The sequence below is a fragment of the Kogia breviceps genome, chromosome 7 (genome assembly GCF_026419965.1).
Source record: "Kogia breviceps isolate mKogBre1 chromosome 7, mKogBre1 haplotype 1, whole genome shotgun sequence".
Lineage (NCBI taxonomy): Eukaryota > Metazoa > Chordata > Mammalia > Artiodactyla > Physeteridae > Kogia > Kogia breviceps.
In genome coordinates, this window is record NC_081316.1 from 6,113,596 (window position 1) to 6,136,975 (window position 23,380).

General features: G+C 40.2%; 1 protein-coding gene and 1 long non-coding RNA gene across 8 annotated transcripts in view; one reads left to right on the forward strand and one right to left on the reverse strand.

Annotated features, from left to right (window-relative positions):
* TTC17 (tetratricopeptide repeat domain 17) overlaps positions 1 to 15,464 on the forward strand; it is a 148,309-nt gene extending 132,845 nt beyond the window's left edge. For all 7 annotated transcript variants that reach the window (XM_059069917.2, XM_067037034.1, XM_059069919.2 and 4 more), the window contains 3 exons: positions 11,274 to 11,393; positions 12,585 to 12,728; positions 14,327 to 15,464. In XM_059069917.2, coding sequence (XP_058925900.1) covers positions 11,274 to 11,393; positions 12,585 to 12,728; positions 14,327 to 14,458 — 396 coding nt within the window. In that variant the 3' untranslated portion in view covers positions 14,459 to 15,464. The remainder of the gene's footprint in view (positions 1 to 11,273; positions 11,394 to 12,584; positions 12,729 to 14,326) is intronic.
* The window catches only part of LOC131760136 (uncharacterized), a 46,398-nt gene continuing 38,238 nt past the window's right edge, over positions 15,221 to 23,380 (reverse strand). Inside the window, exons 3-4 of the long non-coding RNA XR_010841228.1 lie at positions 15,524 to 15,718; positions 15,221 to 15,433 (exon numbers count right to left, since the gene is read on the reverse strand). This is a non-coding gene — a long non-coding RNA (uncharacterized lncRNA). The remainder of the gene's footprint in view (positions 15,434 to 15,523; positions 15,719 to 23,380) is intronic.

The following is a 23,380-nucleotide window of genomic DNA, read 5'->3' on the forward strand; positions in this document are numbered from 1 at the left end:
AATAAAAAGAAATCCACACCAAGATACATTATAACAAAGACAAAGATATCTTAAAAGCATCTGTTTCAGTCAGGGTACTGTCAGGAAAACAGAAACAACATTAGGGATTTCAGAAGAGCACGTTGAATTTAGAGAATCAGTTACAGGCATACCTTGTTTTATTGTGCCTCGCTTTATTGCACTTGGCGGATGCTGCATTTTTTGCAAATTGAAGGTTTGCAGTAACCCTGTCTTGAGCAAGTCTATTGGCGCCATTTTTCCAGCAATATTTGCTCACTTCGTCTCTTTGTGTCACATGTTGGTAATTCTCACAATATTTCGAACTTTTTCATTATTATTATTTGTGTTATGGTGATTCTGTAGCCAGTGAGTGATCTCTGATGTTACTACCGCCACTCACTGAAGACTCAGGTGATTGTTAGCATTTTTTAGCAAGAAAGTATTTTTAATTAAGATATGTACATTGTTTTTAAACATAACTTTTATATGCACTGGGAAACCAGAAAGTTCGTGTGACTCGCTTTACTGCGATATTCCCTTTATTGTGGTAGCCTATGTAACTGAACCTGCAGAGTATCTCTGAGGCATGGCAGACAGTACATTGTGGTGGAGGGCTGAAAACGAAAAAAGGAAGCAGGTAAAGCCAGAGATACTAATTATAGGGAACGAGAAGGTAAGCATTTGAGATTTTCAGAATCTAAAGTCCACGGGAGAGGCTCTGAGCGAGCTAGACCTCCTCCTTCTGCGGAGGGAGCACGGGCTGGCTGCTGGGTCCGGGGGTGCTGGAAGAAGCCGGAGACCAGAGTGCTGCCCACAAAGTGCTGTTGCCAGAATGACAGTGACAGGAGCAGCATGCACACTGGCAGGAAAAGTCCCTTTCCCTCTTACCTTCCAACCCCCTGGCACATATGTTTGCAGAACCTAACAAGAAGCCAGCTAGCAAAGGAGAAATGTGGTTTGCAGAGTTCCAGCCACAGTATCACAAAGCAGATTATAGAATTTTGGATTTGGATCTGAGAGAAAATAGCTTAAGAAATATGACAGCAGCCATGCATTCATTTATTCATTCATTCAACAAACATGTAGCAAAGTATTGTGCCAGATATTTTCCAGGTGCTTAGCATAAATCAGTGAAGAAAAATTTAGACCTAGATCTCTCCCCTCATGGGGACAGAAAGGACAGATCACCTATAGAGAAGAGATGACTCAAATGACAGCCTGTTTCTCATAGCAGCTATCTAAGCCAGATGACAGTTTTGGAAGGATACTGGGCCCGCTAGAATTGTGCACCCTAGAACGAGGGAAGAATAAAGGCGCTTAAAGATAAAGAACTGGAAAAAGTTTACCAAGACCCCCACCCTAAAGGAACTTTTCTATATGATAGCTAGAGAAGGATTGTCTGAGACAAAGGAAGAGTCACTAAGCAAATAAAATTATACAGGTATACAAACCCAAACAAACACTGTCTGTAGAAAACAATTTGTGGGTTTTTAAAATTTAGTTATTGTTAATTTTTTATTTTTTAACATCTTTATTGGAGTATAATTGGTTTACAATGGTGTGTTAGTTTCTGCTTTATAACAGAGTGTATCAGCTATACATATATTCCCATATCTCCCCCCTCTTGCGTCTCCCTCCCACCCCCATCCCACCCCCCTAGATGGTCACAAAGCACCGAGCTGATATCCCTGTGCTATGTGGCTGCTTCCCACTATCTGTATATATGTCCCTGCCACTCTCTCACTTCGTCCCAGCTTACCCTTCCCCCTCCCCGTGTCCTCCAGTCCATTCTATACGTCTATGGCTTTATTCCTGTCCTGCCCCTAGGTTCTTCAAAACCTTTATTTCATTTATTTATTCATTTTTTTAGATTCCATATATATGTGTTAGCAGACGGTATTTGTTTTTCTCTTTCTGACTTACTTCACTCTGTATGACAGACTCTAGGTCCATCTACCTCACTACAAATAACTCAATTTCGTTTCCTTTTATGGCTGAGTAATATTCCATTGTATATATGTGCCACATCTTCTTTATCCATTCATCTCTCAATGGACACTTAGATTGCTTCCATGTCCTGGCTGTTGTAAATAGAGTTGCAGTGAACATTGTGGCACAAGACTCTTCTTGAATTATGGTTTTCTCAGGGTATATGCCCAGTAGTGGGATTGCTGGGTTGTATGGTAGTTCTATTTTTAGTTTTTTAAGGAACCTCCATACTGTTCTCCATAGTGGCTGTATCAATTTACATTCGCACTAGCAGTGCAAGAGGGTTCTCCTTTCTCCACACCCTCCCCAGCATTTATTGTTTCTAGAGTTTTTGATGATGGCCATTCTGACTGGTGTGAGATGATACCTCTTTGTAGTTTTGATTTTCATTTCTCTAATGATTAGTGATATTGAGCATCCTTTCATTTGTTTGTTGTCAATCTGTATATCTTCTTTGGAGAAATGTCTATTTAGGTCTTCTGCCCATTTTTTGATTGGGTTGTTTGTCTTTTTGATATTGAGCTGCATGAGCTGCTTGTAAATTTTGGAGATTAAGCCTTTGTTACTTCATTTGCAAATATTTTCTCCCATTCTGAGGGTTGTCTTTTTGTCTTGTTTATGGTTTCCTTTTCTGTGCAAAAGCTTTTAAGCTTCATTAGGTTCCATTTGTTTATTTTTGTTTTTATTTCCATTTCTCTAGGAGGTGAGTCAGAAAAGATCTTGCTGTGATGTATGTCATAGAGTGTTCTTCCTATGTTTTCCTCTAGTGTCTGGCCTTACATTTAGGGCTTTAATCCATTTTGAGTTTATTTTTGTGTATGGTGTTAGGAAGTGTTCTAATTTCATTTTTTTACATGTAGCTGTCCAGTTTTCCCAGCATCACTTTATTGAAGAGGCTGTTTTTTCTCCATTGTATATTCTTGCCTCCTTTATCAAATATAAGGTGACCATATGTGTGCATGGGTTTATCTCTGGGCTTTCTTTACTGTTCCATTGATCTATATTTCTGTTTTTGTGCCAGTACCACACTGTCTTAATTACCGTAGCTTTGTAGTGTAGTCTGAAGTCCGGGACCCTGATTCCTCCAGCTCCGTTTTTCTTTCTCAAGATTTTTTTGGCTATTCGGGGTCTTTTATGTTTCCTTACAAATGGTGAAATTTTTTGTTCTAGTTTTGGAAAAAATGCCATTGATAGTTTGATAGGGATTTCACTGAATCTGTAGATTGCTTTGGGTAGTATGGTCATTGTCACAATATTGATTCTTCCAATCCAGGAACATGGTATATCTCTCTATCTGTTTGTATCATCTTTAATTTCTTTCATCAGTGTCTTACAGTTTTCTGTATACAGGTCTTTTGTCTCCTTAGGTAGGTTTATTCCTAGGTATTGTATTCTTTTTTTTGCAGTGGTAAATGGGGAGTGTTTCCTTAATCTCTCTTTCAGATTTTTCATCATTAGTGTATAGGAATGCAAGAGATTTCTGTGCATTAATTTTGTATCCTGCTACTTTACCAAATTCATTGATTAGGTCTAGTAGTTTTCTGGTAGCATCTTTAGGATTCTGTATGTATAGTATCATGTCATCTGCAAACAGTGACACTTTTACTTCTTTTCCAATTTGGATTCCTTTTATTTCTTTTTCTTCTCTCATTGCTGTGGCTAAAATTTCCAAAGCTGTGTTGAATAATAGTGGTGAGAGTGGACAACCTTGTCTTGTTCCTGATCTTAGAGGAAATGGTTTCCATTTTTCACCATTGAGAACGATGTTGGCTGTGTGTTTGTCATATATGGCCTTTATTATGTTGAGGTAAGTTCCCTCTATGCCTACTTTCTGGAGAGTTTTTATCATAAATTGGTGTTGAATTTTGTCAAAAGATTTTTCTGCATCTGTTGAGATGATCATATGGTTTTTATTCTTCAATTTCTTAGTATGGTGTATCACTGATTGATTTGCGTACATTGAAGAATCCTTGCATTCCTGGGGTAAACCCCACTTGATCATGGTGTATGATCCTTTTAATGTACTGCCGGATTCTGTTTCTTAGTATTTTGTTGAGGATTTTTGCATCTATGTTCATCAGTGATATTGACCTGTAGTTTTCTTTCTTTGTGACATCTTTGTCTGCTTTTGGTATCAGGGTGATGGTGGCCTTGTAGAATGAGTTTGGGAGTGTTTCTCCCTCTGCTATATTTTGGAAGAGTTTGAGAAGGATAGCTGTTAGCTCTTCTCTAAGTGTTTGATAGAATTTGCCTGTGAAGACATCTGGTCCTAGGCTTTTGTTTGTTGGAAGAGTTTTGTTTGTTTGTTTGTTTTTGTTTTTGTTTTGTTGGAAGAGTTTTAATCACAGTCTTAATTTCAGTGCTTGTGATTGGTCTGTTTATGTTTTCTATTTCTTTCTGGTTCAGTCTCGGAAGTGGCTAAACTGAAATACTGGAGAAATGTACATTTGAGAGTGGGTTGATCAGAGTTAAGGTATTCAAATGCCTTTTTGTGTTCAGGAGGAGTGAGTTAATATATTACTTGGACCTTGTTAAGTTAAATATTAAGTAAAAATTTAAGGGTAACCTTTAAAAAAAATGTGCAACTCCCAAACCTCTGAGGGTAAAATAATGAAGTAAGAACAGGAGGACCAAAAAAACAAAATCAATCCAAGAAATGGCAAAAAAGAGGAAAAAATGTATTCAAGAATCAGGATAAAAAGAAACCAAGAAATATGATAAACAGTCTTTAAAAAAATCTGTAATATAACAGTCACAATAATGTCAAATTGGAAATTTTTTAAAGGAGCTACATTTTTAAGAGTCATACCTAAAGCATAATAAAAATGTTAATGGGAAAATACTAATCAAAAAGGAATATACTATCAAAAGAAAGTAGCTATAGTTAAATTAATTACCTGGAAATATATATTTCAAAGCAGAAAAAATTATTAGGGTCAGAGAGAATGACCACGTAATGATAAAAGCTTTAATTCACCAGAAAAACAATATATACTGCTTCTAACCTTATATATATGCAATAAAAATAACCTCAAAATATATAAAGCAGAAAATGATTGATTTAATGAGAGAAATTGACGAACCAACACACACACCTTTCTCTACCGTTGATAAGCCATTCAGTCTGTCTGAATTTATATTTGTAAGTATATTAGTCTGTGATTTTCTTGTAATATTTTGTCTAGTTTTGGTATCAGGATAATAATGACTGTGTGTAATGAGTTGAGAAGTGTTCCCTACCCTTAGTTTTCTGGAAAAGATTGTAGAGGATTGGTATTATATCTTCCTTAAATGTTTGATAGAAAATTCACCTTTGAAGCCATCTGAATGGGGAGTTTTCTTTGTGAGAGATTTTTAACTATAAACTCAATTCCTTTAATGAGAGTATTCAAATTGTCTTTCTTCTTGAGTGAGCTTTGTTAGTTGTGTCTTTAATTTGTCTAGTTTATCTAAGTCATTGAATTTATTGGCATAAAGTTGTTCATAATAGTCCCTTATCATTCCATTAATATCTGTAGGATTTGTAGTAATGTACCTTCTCAATTCTTATCTTGGGACTTTGTATCTTTTCTCTTCTTTTCCCCTGGTCACATTGACTAATAAAAGTTTATCAGTTTTTATTGAGCTTCCCAAAGAAAGAGTTTTTGGATCCATTGATTTTTTTCTCTGTTGTTTTTCTGTTTTCTCTTTCATTGATGTCTGCTCTTATCTTTGTTACCTCCTGTATTCTGCTTGCTTAGGATTTAATTTGACAAGTTTTTTGTTTGTTTGTTTTAGTTTCTCAGTGTGGAAGTTTAGGTTACTAATTTGATCCCTTGCTTTTCTAATGTAGGGGTTTAGTGCTAAAAGTTCCCTCTAAATTCTGTGTCAGCTGCATATCACATGTTTTATTTGTCATATTTTCATTTTCATTCAATTTTAAATGATTTATAATTTTCCTTCTTATCTCCTCTTTGACCCATAAATTATTTAGAAGTGTGTTATGTGGTTTCAGACTGTTGGGTATTTTCCAGATGTCTTGCTTTAATTGATTTCTAATTTAATTACACTGTAGTAAATCACTATACTTTGTATGATTTGAATTATTTTAAACTTTTTCAGACTTGTTTTATGCCCCAGAATATGATCTGTCTTGATAAATGTTCCATAAGCACCAGAAAAGAATGCATCTTCTGCTGTTGTTAGACTGTTCTCGAAATGTCATTTAAGTCAAGTTGGTTGATAATACTCTCTATATATTCTTTATATTTACTGATTTGTTTTGTCTACTATCAATTATTGAGAGGTATGTTGAAATCTACAGCTGTAATTTTGAATTTTTTTATATCTTATTTTAGTTATATATATATATATATATATATATATATATATAAAAGATGCACCTTGACCAGTTGGGTTTACCCCAGAAATACAAATCTAAACAGTCTAACTTTAGGAAAATCTTAAATTTCATCAACCAAATTAAAGGAGAAAAATTATGAAATCATTTTAGTAGATTGCATCTGATAAAATTCAGTACATTCGTGATATAAAGCTAACGCAAATTAAGAATAGACAAGGATTTCCTTAATCTGATGAGAAGAATCAACAAAACATCTTCATCAAAGATAATTGTTAATGGGGGAAATATTTAAAATAATTCTTTGAAATCAGGAAAAAGAATGCCCACCACTACCACTTGTTTTCAGCATTGTACTTTAGTATAATGTACTTTGGTAACTTTAGTAAAGTACCTTATACTTTAGTAACAAGTATAGTAAATCAAGAAAAAGAAAGTAATGGCATAAGTATTAGGAAGAAAATAAATGTTATTCAGAAATGATGTGATTATCTACATAGCAAACCTAAAAGAATCTACAGACAAATATTTAGAAATAACAATGTTTTTATCGAGGTGGCTGCCTGTAAAGTCAATAAAAATAAGTTGCATTTCTATACAGCAGCAATAAATATTAGTAAACATAATTTTTAACATGTATTTACTTTGTTACAAAAATATAAAGTTCCCAGTACTAAATCTAACAAAAAAGTCATGAGACTTAGGTGCAGAAAGTGATAAAACTTTATTGAAAAACATTTTAAAAGACCTAAATAAACAGAAAGATATGTAATGTTCATGGATAAGAAGACACACACCAGAAACATGTCAGTTTTCCCCAATTTGATTTATAGAGTTAATCCTATTGTAATCAAAATAACAACAGGGTTTTTTTTATGGCACTTAAAAAGCAGATCTTTACATTAATATGGAAGGGTAAAGAACAGACATAACACTCTTGAAAAGAAGAACAGGTTGTGAGAATTGGCTTACTTTTATGAAAAATTACAAAACAAGACATTATGCCATTTGCTCAAGGAATAAGCAAAACTAATGAGGGGGACTAAATAAGAAGCCCAGAAGGTCTCTAGTGTACACAGAGCTGTGGAAGATCAACTGGGAGACAGGGAACTATTCCGAAAGCTTGCTGGGGCAATTAGTTAATTTCAATCCTAACCTCACATCATACACAAAAAATGAACTCCGTGTGAATTAAGGACTCAAGTATCAGAAACAAAACTTTAAAAATTAAAATAAACTGTGGGAGGTGATCTCTCTGGCCTTGAAGTACAAAAAGATTTTGTAAAGAAAATATACAAGCATAAGCTAGAGAAGAGAATGTTACTAAGTTCAACTACATTAAAGGCTAAAATTTTTTAATTAAAGACATTTTTTAAATTAAAGACGCCAGAGTGAGAAAAAATTCATTTAACACGTTTAACCTACAAGGATTAATATGCAGAGCATGTAAATAAAGTGATGAGAAAGATAAATAATAAAATAGAAAAATGTATAAAAGATATTAACAGACATTTCACAGAAAAAAAGATATATATGACCAATAAACACAAGAAACGATTCTCAATCTCACTAATAATCAGGAAATGCAAATAAAGGCTACAGTAAGATACTGTTTTATCCCCACTGGTAATAACAAGAGTTAAAAAGAATATAGAGCAAGAGGCACTTTTAAACATTGCTGATAGCACTGAAACTTGTCATAACACCTTTAGGAAGCAATTTGGCTTTCTCTTGTCATGTTGGACATTTGCGCATCCTCTGACCCAGCAGTTCCACTCCTAGGTATCTAGACTAGAGAACCTCTTTGTACATCTATCGGCAACGGGAAGCTAACTTAAAGACAGGAAGTAACTCAGACCCTCCCAGTTACAGAAAATGTATAAATACGTTATAGCATATTCACTTAATGGACATTTAATTGTGCAGCAAGGAAATTGAATGAACTGAAACTACGTACAGCAACATGGATGAATCTTAGACAGCTGTATAAAAACACCAAGTCCCAGAAGACTGCTTACACCCTGTTCATAACGCAGAGGAAGAAGTAAACTAAGTATTGTATTGTTAGAGCAAATATGTGTGTGTAAGTGATAGAACGGTGTGTAAAAAGAGCAATGGAATAATAAACACAACACCTGGCGTAGTGTGTGCCTCTGGAGGAAAGACGAGAGGATGGCATAGTGTAAGAACGTACAGGAGAAGCATGTTCATTCTTTAGGAGGGTAGCGGTTTCTGAAATATTCATTATTTTATGCTTTACTGCATACATGCATATTTTATATAATTACATATTTGTTGTATGTGTATATATATAAATATGTTCTTCAGTATGTGTCAGATATTGGCATTAAAGAAAGGTAATTTTATTTTCTTTAAAAAAGGATCCTTTGGGGAAGCCAGTCAGAAGAATCAAGTCATAAAGGAGGAGGAACACATCAGGCTAGCTTCACATTTCTGTGCAGCACCCATTCAAACCAAGAGGCAGTGGAGCAATACCAGCAAATTATTCAAGGAAAGAAAGATTGAGCCATGGTTTTATATCCAGCCAGCTGTGCTTCAGGCATAAAGGCCATTAGACAGAAAGTTTTGAACTTATATGATTGTATTTGTTTGCTAGAGGTGCCATAACAAAATACTATAGACAGGGTGGCTTAAACAATGGAAATGTATTTTCTCACAGCTCTGGAGGCTACAAGTCGGGGATCCAGGTGCCGGCAGCGTTGTTTTCCTCTGAGGCCTCGCTCCTTGGTTTGCAGTTGGCCACCCTGTTGGCACCTCTCGCCGTCATCCCTCTGCACACATGACCCTGATGTATCTCTTCCTCTTCTATAAATCCTTCACATAAATCCAGTTATATTAGATTTAGGGCCCCACAATAATGGCCTCATTTTAACTTAATCAGCTCTTTAAAGAGTATTTCTAAATAGTTACATTCTGAGGAATTAGAGATTTGAGACTTCAACATATGAATCTGGGGGGACACAGTTCAGCCCATAACAACAATCTCAGAGAATAATTTTCCCATCAGCCCTTCTTAAGAAAACTACTAGAAGATAAACTTCAGCCAACCAGGAGTTGACTAGGGAAGCTGCACAAAAGTAATGTGAGTGATCAAGGACTATATTTAACTGTAGAACCAATACAAAAACAAAGGCAGGAAGTTGGGTGATGGAACAGAATATAAATGCTATGTGCCCTGACAATGAGAAATGATAAAATTACCAAAAAGATACTTTGGAAGACAGAAAGAAGATAGGGAGCAGGGTAAGTTTTCTGATTGCCTCGTCTGTAATGGCTGGGAGTTAGAGACCGCCCATCAGAATGAAACAGACAGGAAAATGCAAAATTAAACCTAAACTAACCCAATATTAGACGTAAATTAAGTACTAAAGTTTTGTATATGATAAAGGTAGCATCACAGTGGGGGAGAGAGGAATTACTCATTAACTATTACTGAGACAACTTAGTAGCCATCTGGAAAAAAAGATTAAATTGGAGCCACATCTTTTACTTTACAGCAAGTTAAATTTTAAGTGGATCAAAGGTTTAAATGTGAAAAATGAAACTACAGATCTTCTGGGGAAAAAACATGGTAAAAATTCTTGATAACCTTGGAGTAAACAAGACCTTCCTAACTGAAAATCCAGAAGCCATCAGAAATAGAGTAATGAACTGAACTATGTAGAAATTAAAACCTTTATATCACACAAAGCACCATAAGTCCAAAGGCAGACTTGAGAAGCCTGGGGGAATGTATCTGTAATTCATATACAGGCAAGGGACTAATCTCCCTTATACCTGAAGAGCTTTCTCATATAGATAAGCTAAAGACCTCACAGAAAAATGAACAACATAAGAACAGGTCATTGACAGAAAAGAAATACAAAAGGCTATCAAACATGAAAGGATGGTCAGCTCCATTCATAAGAAGGGAAATGTAGATTTAAACCGCATTTTCACCTATCAAAGATCCCAGAGTTTAATAATAGACTCCTCGGTGAGGCAATAAAGAAACAGGGACATGTGTATATTTCTGGTGGGATATTAAATTGCTATAGTCCTATGGAAAGCAGTGTGGTGATTTCTATCAGAGTAACATGCGTATCCCCTTGATATAGCATGTCCACACTGGAAATGTCCCCTACAGATGTGCCGCACAGACGCAAAATTACACCTATACGAAGTCATGTTTGCAGCATTGTTTTTAATAGTGAAGAATTGGGGAAGAGAGGAATATTCATTAATAAGGACCTAGTTAAATAAATAATGGTACTTCCAAACAATGAAATACTGTGCAGCTGATAGCAAAGGAATGAAGAGGCTTTCTACACACTGATGTGGGAAGATCTCTAAGGTGTACTGTTTAGTGAAAAAAACAAGGTGCAGATGAATGTCATCTCATATAAGTAATAGGCTTATAAAGCAGGAGTGAGAGATAAGCCTGTATTCATATTTGCTTATGTAAAGCATAAAGAAATCCTAGAAGGTTACATAAGAAACTAAAAAATAGTGTTTACTTATATATAATAGTGACAGGGATGGCAGGGAGGTTTTTCATGGTATAACTTTATATAATTTCTGCTTTTTGAAACGTGAATGAATTACCTGTTCAAAAAGCTAAGTAAATTTAAATATAAAAACATGGGCATGAAATATAGTTCTGCTACTTAGTAACTGAGTGGATTTGGACAAGATATGTAACCTCTCTGGATCATAGTTTTCTTATCTATAAAAAGACTGTAAAATAGTAGAATCAAGCTTATAGGGTTGTTATTAGGATTAATAAGAGGGTGAACATGAGTGTATAGCAGACCCCACCAGGACCAGGTAAGGACTCAGTTAAATGGTCATTAACGTGTGTTACCTGTGTTACTCTTCTTAATCTTGGTGGTAAATTGGTGTGTTATGTAAGCAACATCAGCCTTAGCTGACCATTCCTTTGTAGAACCAGACGTCCTGGGTCCTTTCCAGCATGGCAGCCCTCTATTGGAGAGTGAAAGGCCAAGGGAAGAAGGCGATTGACTGCCTACGCCAGGCCCTGCACTATGCGCCGCACCAAATGAAGGTGAGTGCAGCCCAGAGGTGTGAATTCCCGTCCCTCTGTCCCGTCCTTTGCCCAGTGCTCTCTTCTGAGGTTTCAACGACCTTCCTCAGGCTCAGCCTGTAAGGAAATGGCAAAAGGCTAAGGTAGGGAGGAAAATCTTATGACCCCACTTGTGCCCCCACAAGCCTGTGAATTACACCCGCGATTGTGCCTTCCCTACTCAGCAGGATGGAGCATCAGGGAAGGGCTTCAGGCTCACTGTAAAACACTGCGTCAGGAGCAGGCATTGCCGAGTTCTAAACGCAGCTCTGCCTCTCGCTAGGTTTGTGATCTTAGGCAAATTCTTAAACCTCTGTGACCTTATTAATGACATGCACTCTGTGGGTGTCCAGCGAGGACAAAGATGGGTCATTTTTTCTGTTTCTTCTGTATCTCCTATAGAAGAACCCAGTGACGTAGAACAATGCATTATAGACGGCAGTTGCTCAGGTAACACGTTTAAAGGGAATAAATATTTGTGACATTAATAAATATTTGTGATAATAATACTTGATGAACCCATCATTCTGTGCTCTGTACTGCTAGGCGACAGGGAAGGGCGAAGACTCTGGATCAAGGGTCAGAGAACTTTTTCTGTAAAGGGCCAGGTGGTACAAATTTAGGGTCTGTTGCAGCCACTCAGTTCTGCCATGATAGCGTGAAAACAGCCACAGAAATACCTAAGGGAATGGGACTGGTGTGGTCCAATAAAAAGTTACAAAAGCAGGCGGCAGGCTGCACTGGCCTGTGGGCCACAGCTTGCCGGCCCCCGCCTCAGGCGGTGCAGCGGCCCCTGCAGAGAACCTCTTGGCTCTGCGATGACGTGCCCCAGAGCGTGGGCTGCGCAGAGCGTCGGGCCACCACCTTCCCGTACCGAGCTGCGGCGCGACCAGGAGCTTGCACCAGGATGGAAGCCAACAAGCGCGCTCAGCAGGTTTTTACGCAGCTGACGTGTCTGTTTATTTTGGGAGGAAGTCTCACTCAATGCAAGAAGTACTGCGTGGCTAGGCTGGTGCGCGCTCCTTCCCTATCGCAGACCCGTAGCAGAGAGCAGCCTCCCGCGCTAAGTTGCACGACTCTGCCACCCACCGGGCAACGCTGAGCACATTGCTTAGGATCACCGGAGCCCAGAGTGAAAGCTCCTCCCTTCTCGCCTTCTCCTTCCTGCCCCAGGATGTGCCCCTCGTTAGCCTGGCCAACGTCCTGCACAACGCCAAGCTCTGGAACGACGCCGTCATCGTGGCCACCATGGCAGTGGAGATCGCGCCCCACTTTGCCGTGAACCACTTCACGCTGGGCAACGTCTACGTGGCGATGGTGAGGTTGGCCTGTGAGCGGAGCACACCAGCTCTGCTGCCTTCTCTCGGGCACATCTTCTTTGATTTCAAACCCTCTTTAACTGTGTCACTGTCCTCCAGTTTCCTGTGAGTTTTGCGTCTAAAATTGTCAGCTCTCCACCAAAGGTATATTTTATAGGTAAAGGGTTTGTGAGTTTTTTAAATAATACAGGAAATTCATCCACGTATTTGCAATTATGTAGTTCCTCACCTTGAGTTTTTAACAGTAATAGAGTCAGATTTACCTGCAGTTTTCTAGAGACGTCACCCGTTCCAGAAAACCTACATAACCGTCCACGTGGACGGACACACTCGTGCTTTCTTACTGCAAGCTTGGGCCAGGTCCCTGCCGTTGCACTCATGATGCCCTGTGCAGATTGCTCTTGTTGTACTTTCACCTCGTTTTATAACTTTTGTTTCAAGTATTAGTCTCTCCCCCTAGACCAGGAGCTCCTTAGGAAGGAGACTCCTCTTCATCTCCCCGTTTGTAGCACTTCACAGGGTTTGGCACATCGTAGGTGCTCACCAAAGCTCTGGTGAATGATGGAATGCCACTAGTTTCCTGGGATACCATTTACAGATAAAACGGCAAAGCCATCTTGTTCAGAACAAGGACCAATTTCAAAACTTTAAGTCCCAGGGGTCCCCCAGAAGCTGTCACAGCCAAATTTAACAAGAATTGTGCCATCCACTTGCGTCCAAAGCCTGGGGTCCCACATGGGGCTCTTCCCACGGGACTCTCAGTAAAGGTGAGTAAAATGAGCAGCTTCAGGCTCTAAGTCTTATGTGTTATCCGTGACTTCAAAGGCAGCAAAGATAACTGGCCAGGTAGGTCTTGCTGAATGTGCAGATTTCCCTCTCTGCTTCTTAAAAGTGAAGAACCTATTTTCATCCCCAGTAAATGCAAAATTTGCTGCTGTGAATGAGGAGTTCTGCCTCTCGTTTGGCCGGAAGGAGCCATTTAAGCAGTAGATTTGGGCTCTTCTTTGAGAGCAGCAGTCTAAGTAAAAGATTAACGCCTTCACTATGGCAGTGATCATTTCCAAACCGTGTTCGTAGTTTCACGTGTTAGGGAGAATAAGAAACTGTTTCAGAATTTACAGGTCTAACTGAGATACCTGACATGACTTCCATCTTTCCAGTTAACAGTAGAAAACTCAGGCTGATGCAAAATAAGCTTTTGCCAGACATAGTTCTAGAGGTTTCTGTGAGGATTAAAGGCAGGGATTCCATAAAGCGCCTAGCACCGTGCCTGGCACGCGGCGGGTACTCAGTAACGTTGGTTCTTACTGTTGTTCCCACAGTTACTCCTGTTGCGGACCAAACCTCTGTAAACCTGACCTCCCCTTGCCCTCTGGCTCCTGGGCTCTGCCGTAATTTTCTTTGCTATCTCATACCTTGAGGATGGAGGTAGTTGTTTCCTCCAGATCAGCGTTTTCCTCAGAGGTTTGGATCCGCTGAGAAAATGCTGCAGGATTGTCACTACCACAGATGCGCTTTTCACGGGAGAAGAGGTCACTGTATATATTTAGTCGGGCGGCGGTGCCCCTCTCACTTTTGTCCCTCCGCTCCTTACAGGAAGAGTTCGAGAAAGCGCTGGTGTGGTACGAATCCACACTGAAGCTGCAGCCCGAGTTTGTGCCGGCCAAGAACCGAATCCAGACCATCCAGTGTCACTTAATTCTGAAGAAGGGCCGGCGCTCTCCGTAGCCCACTCCCCCCTTCTCTCCTGTCTCTCTCTTCTCGTGCTCTTCAAAACAGGAATAAGAAACCAATCATTGTCAGTATCTGCTTTTAATGATGTGTGTGACAATAACTGAGTAAGACATGTAACAGGACTTTTACGTATGTGGGAATTGGTTTGTTTTGGTTTTTAAGTTCCTTCTTTCCCCCAGCCAACCTCAGAAACATAAATTTCTTAAAAGGAAAATGCAGCCTAAAGATATTGTGTAAATACTGAGCCAAGACATTTCTGGAGCTGTGCTCTGTCTCCAAGATGCCTTTAGGGCTTTTCTCAGTGGTCCAGCCAGCCTCCTCCACTTCGGAGGAGGGCGAGACCGCGCCGCACACTCTCTGCTTCCCGTCGCAGCCTCTGTTGTCAGTGGAGATGCAGAAGCCCGTCTGGTGCCCGTCGGTGAGAAGCAGTGTCCCGCGCTCTCCCCACTAGATCTCCGTGCTGCCCCCAGCCTCGTCCGTTCCATGCTGCTCCCATCCAAACTCTCACAGGTAGTTTGCGGGGGAGGAAGGGGAAATGGTTTTAAAAACAAAATAGTTACAACAACAGAAACTCTTAGGATCACCTGACCTTTGTGATGTTATTTATGTTGGGGAGGGAGGGGGGCTGAGAAGGGGAAATCAGCAGTGTACAACATCGATATCATTTGTACTTCAATTACAAATCACAGGGAAACCAATAAGTTGAAATCCTATGTAACAGGTTTATATATATAGAATATGTATATTTGAAGCCCTCTACAGACGGAGTCTGTGTTTTACTAATTCTCTGTTCACTGTGTTACCCACCTGGGAATGGGGCGTGAGTGTCGGCTCCCTCTCTCTGAGGCCTTCAGACTTAGGCCCTCAGGACAGTGACGAGCCAAGGCCGAGTGTTCCGTACAAGGCTGATGCCTCCGGTCCGAGGAGAGTCAGAAACTCCAGGCGTTTGGGAGTCTTCAAGGGCACATCCTGAGGACAAAAATAAAAGTTGTTTATGAGACTAGGTCTGTGGTGTGGTTCTTTATAGAACCAGGCTCATTTGGACAGCTCTGAGCCTACCTATAACTCTGGGTCAGATCTTCTCAAGTCCTACGTTGTCTCTTTCTTTCTTTCTTTCTTTCTTTCCACCACAGCAAGGTGAGGGGAGAAAGAATCCGTCGCTAGGTTTTATGGTTGATGAACTTCATTAACACGATACGTTTGACCAGGAAAGATGCACAGTCAGCAGATATTCAGAGTTGATAATTGACCTTCCTGGGAAAGGAAGAAGAATCTAAACCACGAAGTCAGCCCTCCAGTGAGCACTGATCCTAAAGTTCGTCGAAGTAAGCTTCGTGGAGCTTTGGTGAGAGTTGTACCAGTGTGAAAGTGAGCACTCCCTTTGGGACAGGACTCCATTGAACACGGGGTTTCTTAGAACGTCATCAGACACCAGTCATCTCAAATACTGGGTCACTAAACCTGGAGCATTTGGTTCTAGCAGAGACTGTAATTTCTTAGAAGCAGGTGAGCAGTCAGACACGCCTGTCAACTCTCCTTCTGTCATTTATGCAGCTAGAGTCCAGCTAATTTCAAACAGTTTCATATCAGATGTATTTTGAGAAGCAGCTCATTCATTGCTGGATGAAGTGAACCTCTTTTCACTGAGGATCCTTGTGTGTGTCTGAGTGTATTTCGTGCTTCCCCACCTCTCCACAATGTTGCATTTAGTTTTTCCTGAAACTTGCTCCTGTTGTTTGTGATTTTGTTTTGCTTTTTTTTAAATTTACATACAGTGAAATTCATTCTTCAGTGTACAGTTCTGTGAATGTTAACAAACGCATAGTCACACAGCCACCACAACAATCAAGGTACAAAACTTTCATCACCCCCAAAAGACTCCCTCACTCTGCCCCTTTGTAGTCAAACACCACCCTTAACCCTTGGCCCACCTCTGATCTGTTCTTTCTGTAGTCTTTCCTTTTCCCCCATATGGTAAATGAAAGAAGACTCCAAAGGCTATGTACTATATGATTCTATTTACATGGCATTATGGAACAGCAAAGGTAGATGCCCTAAGGCAGAAGCGTACTGAAAGTTTCAAAACACAGAAGGCCACTTTGGCTGACGAGGTGTAAGAAAGAGGAAGAATAATAGGAGATGAAGCCAAAGAGGTGAACCAGATTGTGTAGGTTTTTGGGTTTGTTTTGTTTATTTTTGTTGTGGGGCTTTACATGTCACTGCAAGTCACTGGTTTTAAGCAGAGGAATAACATGATCTGACCTGTTTTAACAGGAGTCAAGATTACTCTAGGATTTTTTTTTGTTTTTGTTTTTGTTTTTGTTTTGTTTTGTGGTACGCGGGCCTCTCACTGTTGTGGCCTCTCCCATTGCGGAGCACAGGCTCCGGACGCACAGGCTCGGCGGCCATGGCTCACGGGCCCAGCCGCTCCGTGGCATGTGGGATCTTCCCAGACCGGGGCACGAACCCTTGTTCCCTGCATCAGCAGGCGGACTCTCAACCACTGCGCCACCAGGGAAGCCCTACTCTAGGATTTTTTGACCTGAGCAATTAGAAGGAGGGAGTTGCTATTAACTCAGATGGGAAGACCAAAGTTAGACAAGAGTTTTGTGGGGAAGATTAAGGAATTCAGTTTTGTACAGACCATGTGAAGATATTGGGTAGACAGTTGGATAAATTAGGGTTAATAGAGGACATCTATGCAGGAGATATAAATTTGGGTGTCACAGGCATGGGGATAGTATTTGAACCCATGAGACTGGATGAGATCACTAAGGACATGAGAGAACATAGACAAGAGCACAGATTTAAAGACAGAACTGGGGAATTCCAGTGTTACGGGGTCAAAGAGTTCACATGTCCAACAACAGAATTCATTTCTAATGTACAAGAAATAATAGAGCAATTTGAAAAGTAAGAATGCTGAAAATGTTCAAGTAGTTAAAAGACTAGCAGCCACATAACAGAGACTATGAAACATGAGCAGGTTAGGGACTTCCCTGGTGCCACAGCAGTTAAGAATCCACCTGCCAATGCAGGGGACAAGGGTTCGATCCCTGGTCCAGGAAGATCCCACATGCCACTGAGCAACTAAGCCCGTGTGCCCCAACTATTGAGCCTGTACTCTAGAGCCCGTGAGACACAACTACTGAGGCCTGCATGCCCACAACTACTGAAGCCTTCATGCCTAGAGCCCGTGCTCCACAACAAGAGAAGCCACTGCAATGAGAAGCCCGCACACCACAACAAAGAGTAGCCCCTACTCGCCGCAACTAGAGAAAGCCCGCAGGCAGCAACAAAGACCCAAGGCAGCCAAAAAAAAAGAAAGAAAGAAACATGAGCAGGTAGATATGGTGAAAACCACATAAGACTCCTACAAGGGAAAAATATTATTGAAATAAAAATCTCAATGGATAGGTTAAACAGACTAGACACGGCTGAAGAGACAGTTAGTGACTTGTAAGACAGAATGAAAGAAATCCACCAAAGCAAAAAACAGAAGGACAAAATTTTCCTCAAATATTTGTATTAAATGCTCTCATAGGGCAAACTCCTCACTTTCCAGGCTAGGACTCACTTTCTTAAGCAGTCAAGCTTTTGAATCAGGGTCCAGAAACAGAATACAACTCTTATTTCTAGAACTGGGAAAGAGTTGGTGGCAGGATTGAAGACCTCTGCTAATAAGAAGAACTAACATCTATTGGTTGCATAGTGTGTGCCTGTCCCTGTTCAAAGTGTTTTACATGGATCAGGAGCAATGCGTGACTCGGGCAGAGCTGAGAGACCAGACAGCACCTCTGTAGATTAAGTGAGAACAGCTTCACATGTCCTCTGGAGCTGTCCCTGATTTAGTCTTCCCTCACCCTTTCAATTTCCAGTCTTTTCTCCCTGATGCCTCGATAGCTTTAGGGTATTGCCGGGTCTGTCCACCTTTATTAATTCAACAGTTCAGTAACTTTTTTTTTTAAGCAACTCTTTTGCACCAGGCTCATATGTTGTAAGAGTGGGGAATGTAGACATTTATTAGACATGGAGTTAAGCATCTGATTGGAGACAAGATACATGGTCAGCAGACCCAGAATTGCCATAGCAATCCTAAGGAAAAATAACAAAGCTGGAGACATAACTCTTCCAAACTTCAGACAATACTACAGAGCTACAGCAATCAAAACAGCATGGTATTGGCACAAAAACAGACATATGGATCAATGGAACAGAGTAGAGAGCCCAGAAATAAACCCACATACCTATGGTCAATGAATCTTCAACAAAGGAGGCAAGAATACACAATGGAGAAAGGAGAAAGGGTAGTCTCTTCAGCAAATGGTGTTGGGAAAGCTGGACAGCGAGCTGCACGTAAATCAACGAAGATAGAACACACCCTCACCCCATACACACAAAAAACCCTCAAAATGGCTTAAATACTTAAATATAAGACATGACACCATGAAACTAGAAGAGAACATAGGCAAAACATTCTCATATAAATTGTAACAATGTTTTCTTACGTCAGTCTCCCAAGGCAATAGAAACAAAAGCAAAAATAAATGGGACTTACTCAAACTTATAAGCTTTTGCCCAGCAAAGGAAACCATAAACAAAACAGAAAGACAACCTAGGGACTGGGAGAAAATATTTGCAAATGATGTGATCAACAAGGGCTTAATTTCCAAGATATACAATCAGCTCATAGAACTCAAAAAAAAAAAAAATCAAAAAATGGGCAGAAGACCTAAATAGACATTTCTCCAAAGAAGACACAGATGGCCAATAGGCACATGAAAAGATGCTCAAAATCACTAATTATTAGAGAAATGCAAATCAAAACTACAATGGGGTATCACCTCACACTGGTCAGAATGTCCATCATTTAAAAGTTTACAAATGATAAAGGAGAGGGTGTGGAGAAAAGGGAACCTTCCTACACTATTGATGGGAGTGTAAATTGGTGCAGCCACTATGGAAAATAGTATGGAGGTTCCTTAAAAAACTAAAAATAGAGTTACCATATGATCCAGCAATCCCACTCCTGGGAATATATCTGGAGAAAACCATAATTCAGAAAGATACATGCACCCCAATGTTCATTGCAGCACTATTTACAGTAGCCAATACATTGAGCAGCCTAAGTGTCCACTGACAGATGAATGGATAAAGAAGATGTGGTACATATATACAATGGAATATTACTCAGCCATAAAAAAAGAATGAAATAATGCCATTTGCAGCAACATGGATGGACCTAGAGATTACCATACTAAGTGAAGTCAGACGAATATCATATATCTCTTATATGTGGAATCTAAAAAGTGACACAAATGAACTTATTTACAAAACAGAAACAGACTCACAGACATAGAAAACAAACTTATGGTAACCAAAGGGGAAAGAGGAGGGGAGGGATAAATTAGGACCTTGGGATTAGCAGATATGAGCCACTATTTTTAAAATAAACAACAACGTCCTACTGTAGAGCACAGGGAACTATATTCAATATCTTGTAATAACCTATAATGGAAAAGAATCTGAAAAAGGATACATATATGTATCATATATAACTGAATATATATATCACTCTGCTGTATGCCAGAAATAATACATTGTAAATCAACTCTACTTCAATTTTTTTAAAAAAGAAACAAGATCAGCTCATTTCCCTACAGGTGATGAGTGTCACCAAAGGGGTTATCACAGGTGCTGTAGGTACATGGCATCCTGTGACACATGGACAATGCCTCTGAAAACCAGTGGAATTAAGTAAGTGAAAAAGGGGGAGAAGTGGAGGAGTTGGCATCCAGGTAGCGGCAGCAGCATAATCCCAGACATGGAAATGGGGACGTTTGGTGCACGTGGGAAACACTAAATTGTAGCTTCAAGTGCAAGCTGGGGAGTGGCTCTTCATTTCCACCAGGACAAAGCCCAAAGCTCTTGGCTCTGCTTATGATGACTTTCACGATCTGGACCCTACCTCATCTCTCACCACCTTCCCCACCCACACTCTATCCTCCCACCATATGGGATCACCTGCAGTGGCCAGCACAGTGCCTGGCACATAGTAAGCATTCAATACATGTTTGTGGAATGTAAAATGAGTTGCAGAAGAAAAGTATGGAAAGGCGGGCAGGGGGGCTCTGCCTGGAGTGTGCAAACCAAGGTTTTGTACACCTGGAAGAGGCTACACCACCCTAGGGGACCCAGACAGTGAATCCATCAGAGACCTCTGTTTCTGGGTCTTCAACATTCAGGAGTAGACTTTGTGTCCTCTAATTCTCTCAGTCTTATCTCTTAGACTGTGACTCCTTGAGGGAAGAAGCCATGTCTAATGTCTCATTTACAGTGTTGAACATCAATAGGTGCTGAATTAAATGTTCATCGGTAAAGCTGGACTTGCCTGTTTGCATCTCCACAGAAAAGGAAAACGTGGGATTAGATCTGACCGTTAGGAGAACCACAAAAGCTGAAGTTAGAAGCCAGTCTCCCCTGCTGCTGGCTCATCCACTGCTTGAAAGATAACAACAGGCATAGACTGGAGTCGCTGGGTCCAGGAAAGGGGAATTATCCACACAAAGCTGGCCCCACCAGACTGACCCCATTCTCCTTAACTAGTGGTGCAGGGCTCTTGGGCAGTGAAATAGACTGGGTTTCCTCTATCAGCCTAGTAGCCAGATTGAGAGTAGGGAGTCTGAGGCGCGCGCGTGTGTGTGTGTGCGCGGCGCGTGTGTGTGTGTGTGCGCGGCGCGTGTGTGTGTGTGCACACGCGCGTGCACGCGAGGGTGGAAAGCCCTCCAAACTCCAACAGCAGGAAGGAGAGGAACACATCAATTGCACTGTTGTCATTCATTCAGCATTTACTAAGTAGTTACTACATACCGGGTGCAGCATTCAGCGCTAGGAGGCACAGACATGTGACACACAAAGGAGAACAAATATGGAAGAGACAAGGTCAACACACCTGAAAGCAACTAGAGAACAGTTAAGAATGAAGTACTTACTAGAAATAATTTATATGTGGAAGAAGTGTAGGAGAGCAGCTAAGAGCACTAACTTGGTGCATTAATTTAGGTAAATCTGAGCTTGGTTTGAATCTGAACTCCACCACATACGTGTGATTATGAACCAGTTACTTCACCTGTGAGCCTTGGTTCTCTCATCTGTAAAATGGGGATAACATCATCTATCTCACTTTGTAGCTGGGAGGATTAAATGGGATAATGGATGTACATAGCGTGGTGTTTGGGAGCGCTGGCTCTAGAACGAGGCTACTTGGGCTCAGATCTCAACTCCATCACTTCCCTGCTGTTGCCTTGGGCAAGTTACTTAACCTCAGTTATGGTTTTCCCATTCTTAAAATCGGAATAACAACAGCTCCTACACTGTGGGGTTGGTGTAAGGCTTCAATAAGTTTTATCCAGCGGGAAACTTTTAGAATAATCTTGGAACATAGCAAGAACTCAACACATACATTTACAACAGGAAAATGACTGCTGAATTATTTTCACAAGAGAAATGAAAACCTATCTGCACACAAAAATCAATATGTGAATGTCTATTGCAGCTTTACTTATAGTCTCCAAAAGCTAGAAACATCCCAATGTCCTCCAACAGGTGAATAACTGATGAAATATTACTCAGCAATAAAGAGTAATGGATTATGGGAATAATGTAAATTGGTACAGCCACTATGGAGAACAGTATGGAGGTTCCTTAAAAAACTGGAGTTTCCATATGATCCAGCAATCCCAATCCTGGGCGTATATCCAGAGAAAACCACAATTCCAAAAGATACATGCACCCCAATGTTCACTGCAGCACTATTTACAATAGCCAAGAAATGGAAGCAACCTGAATGTCCATCGACACTTGAATGAACAAAGATGCGGTATATCTATACAACAGAATATTACTCAGCCATAAAAAAGAATGAAGTAATGCCATTTGCAGCAACATGGATGGACCTAGAGATTACCATACTAAGTGAAATAAGTCGGATAGAGAAAGACAAATATCATATGATATCACTTATATGTGGAATCTAAAAAAAAAGATATAAATGACCGTATTTACAAAACAGAAACAGACTCATGGATATAGAAAACAAACTTATGGTTACCAAAGAGGAAAGGTGGGGGGGAGGATAAATTAGAAGGTTGGGGTTAGCAGTTTCAAACTACTATATATAAAATAGATAGTCAACAAGGACATAACTGTATTGCACAGGGAACTCTACTCCATATTCTGTAATAACCTTTATGGGAAAAGAATCTGAAAAAGAATTGATACATGTATACGTATAACTGAATCACTTTGCTGTACACCTGAAACTAACACGACATTGTAAATCAACTACACTCCAATATAAAATAAAAACTTTAAAAAAGAGTAACGGATTACAGATTCATGCAACAACATGAATTTCAAGTTCACTATGTTAGTGAAAGCAGTCAGATTCAAAAGGCTATAGACTCTGTACAATTCCATTTACATGACACTATGGAAGTAGAAAAACCATAGGGAGACCAGATTAACAGTCGCCAAGGGTTAAGGGTGGTGTTTGACTACGAAGGGGCAGAGTGGGGGGGTCTTTGGGGTGATGGAAATTTCGTACCTTGGTTCCCGCAAACGTCCATTTGGCTCACCTGCTCACCGCCTTCCCTGGGAGGCTCCTCTAATCGTGATACTTTAAATTGTGACATCTACCTCCACGATTTCCTAATCCCCTTTCCTGCTTTACTTTTCCCAGTGACTCTTACCATCATTGAGTCTACTGGGTACTTTATTTGTTGTCTGTCACTCCCACACATATGTTCTAATGATGCAAGATTTGTCTCTGTTTTGTACCCTGATGTGTCTCTAGCCCCTGGTACAGAGTAGGTGTCCAGAGGAAACTGCTGAATGAATGGATGGGTGGATGGATGA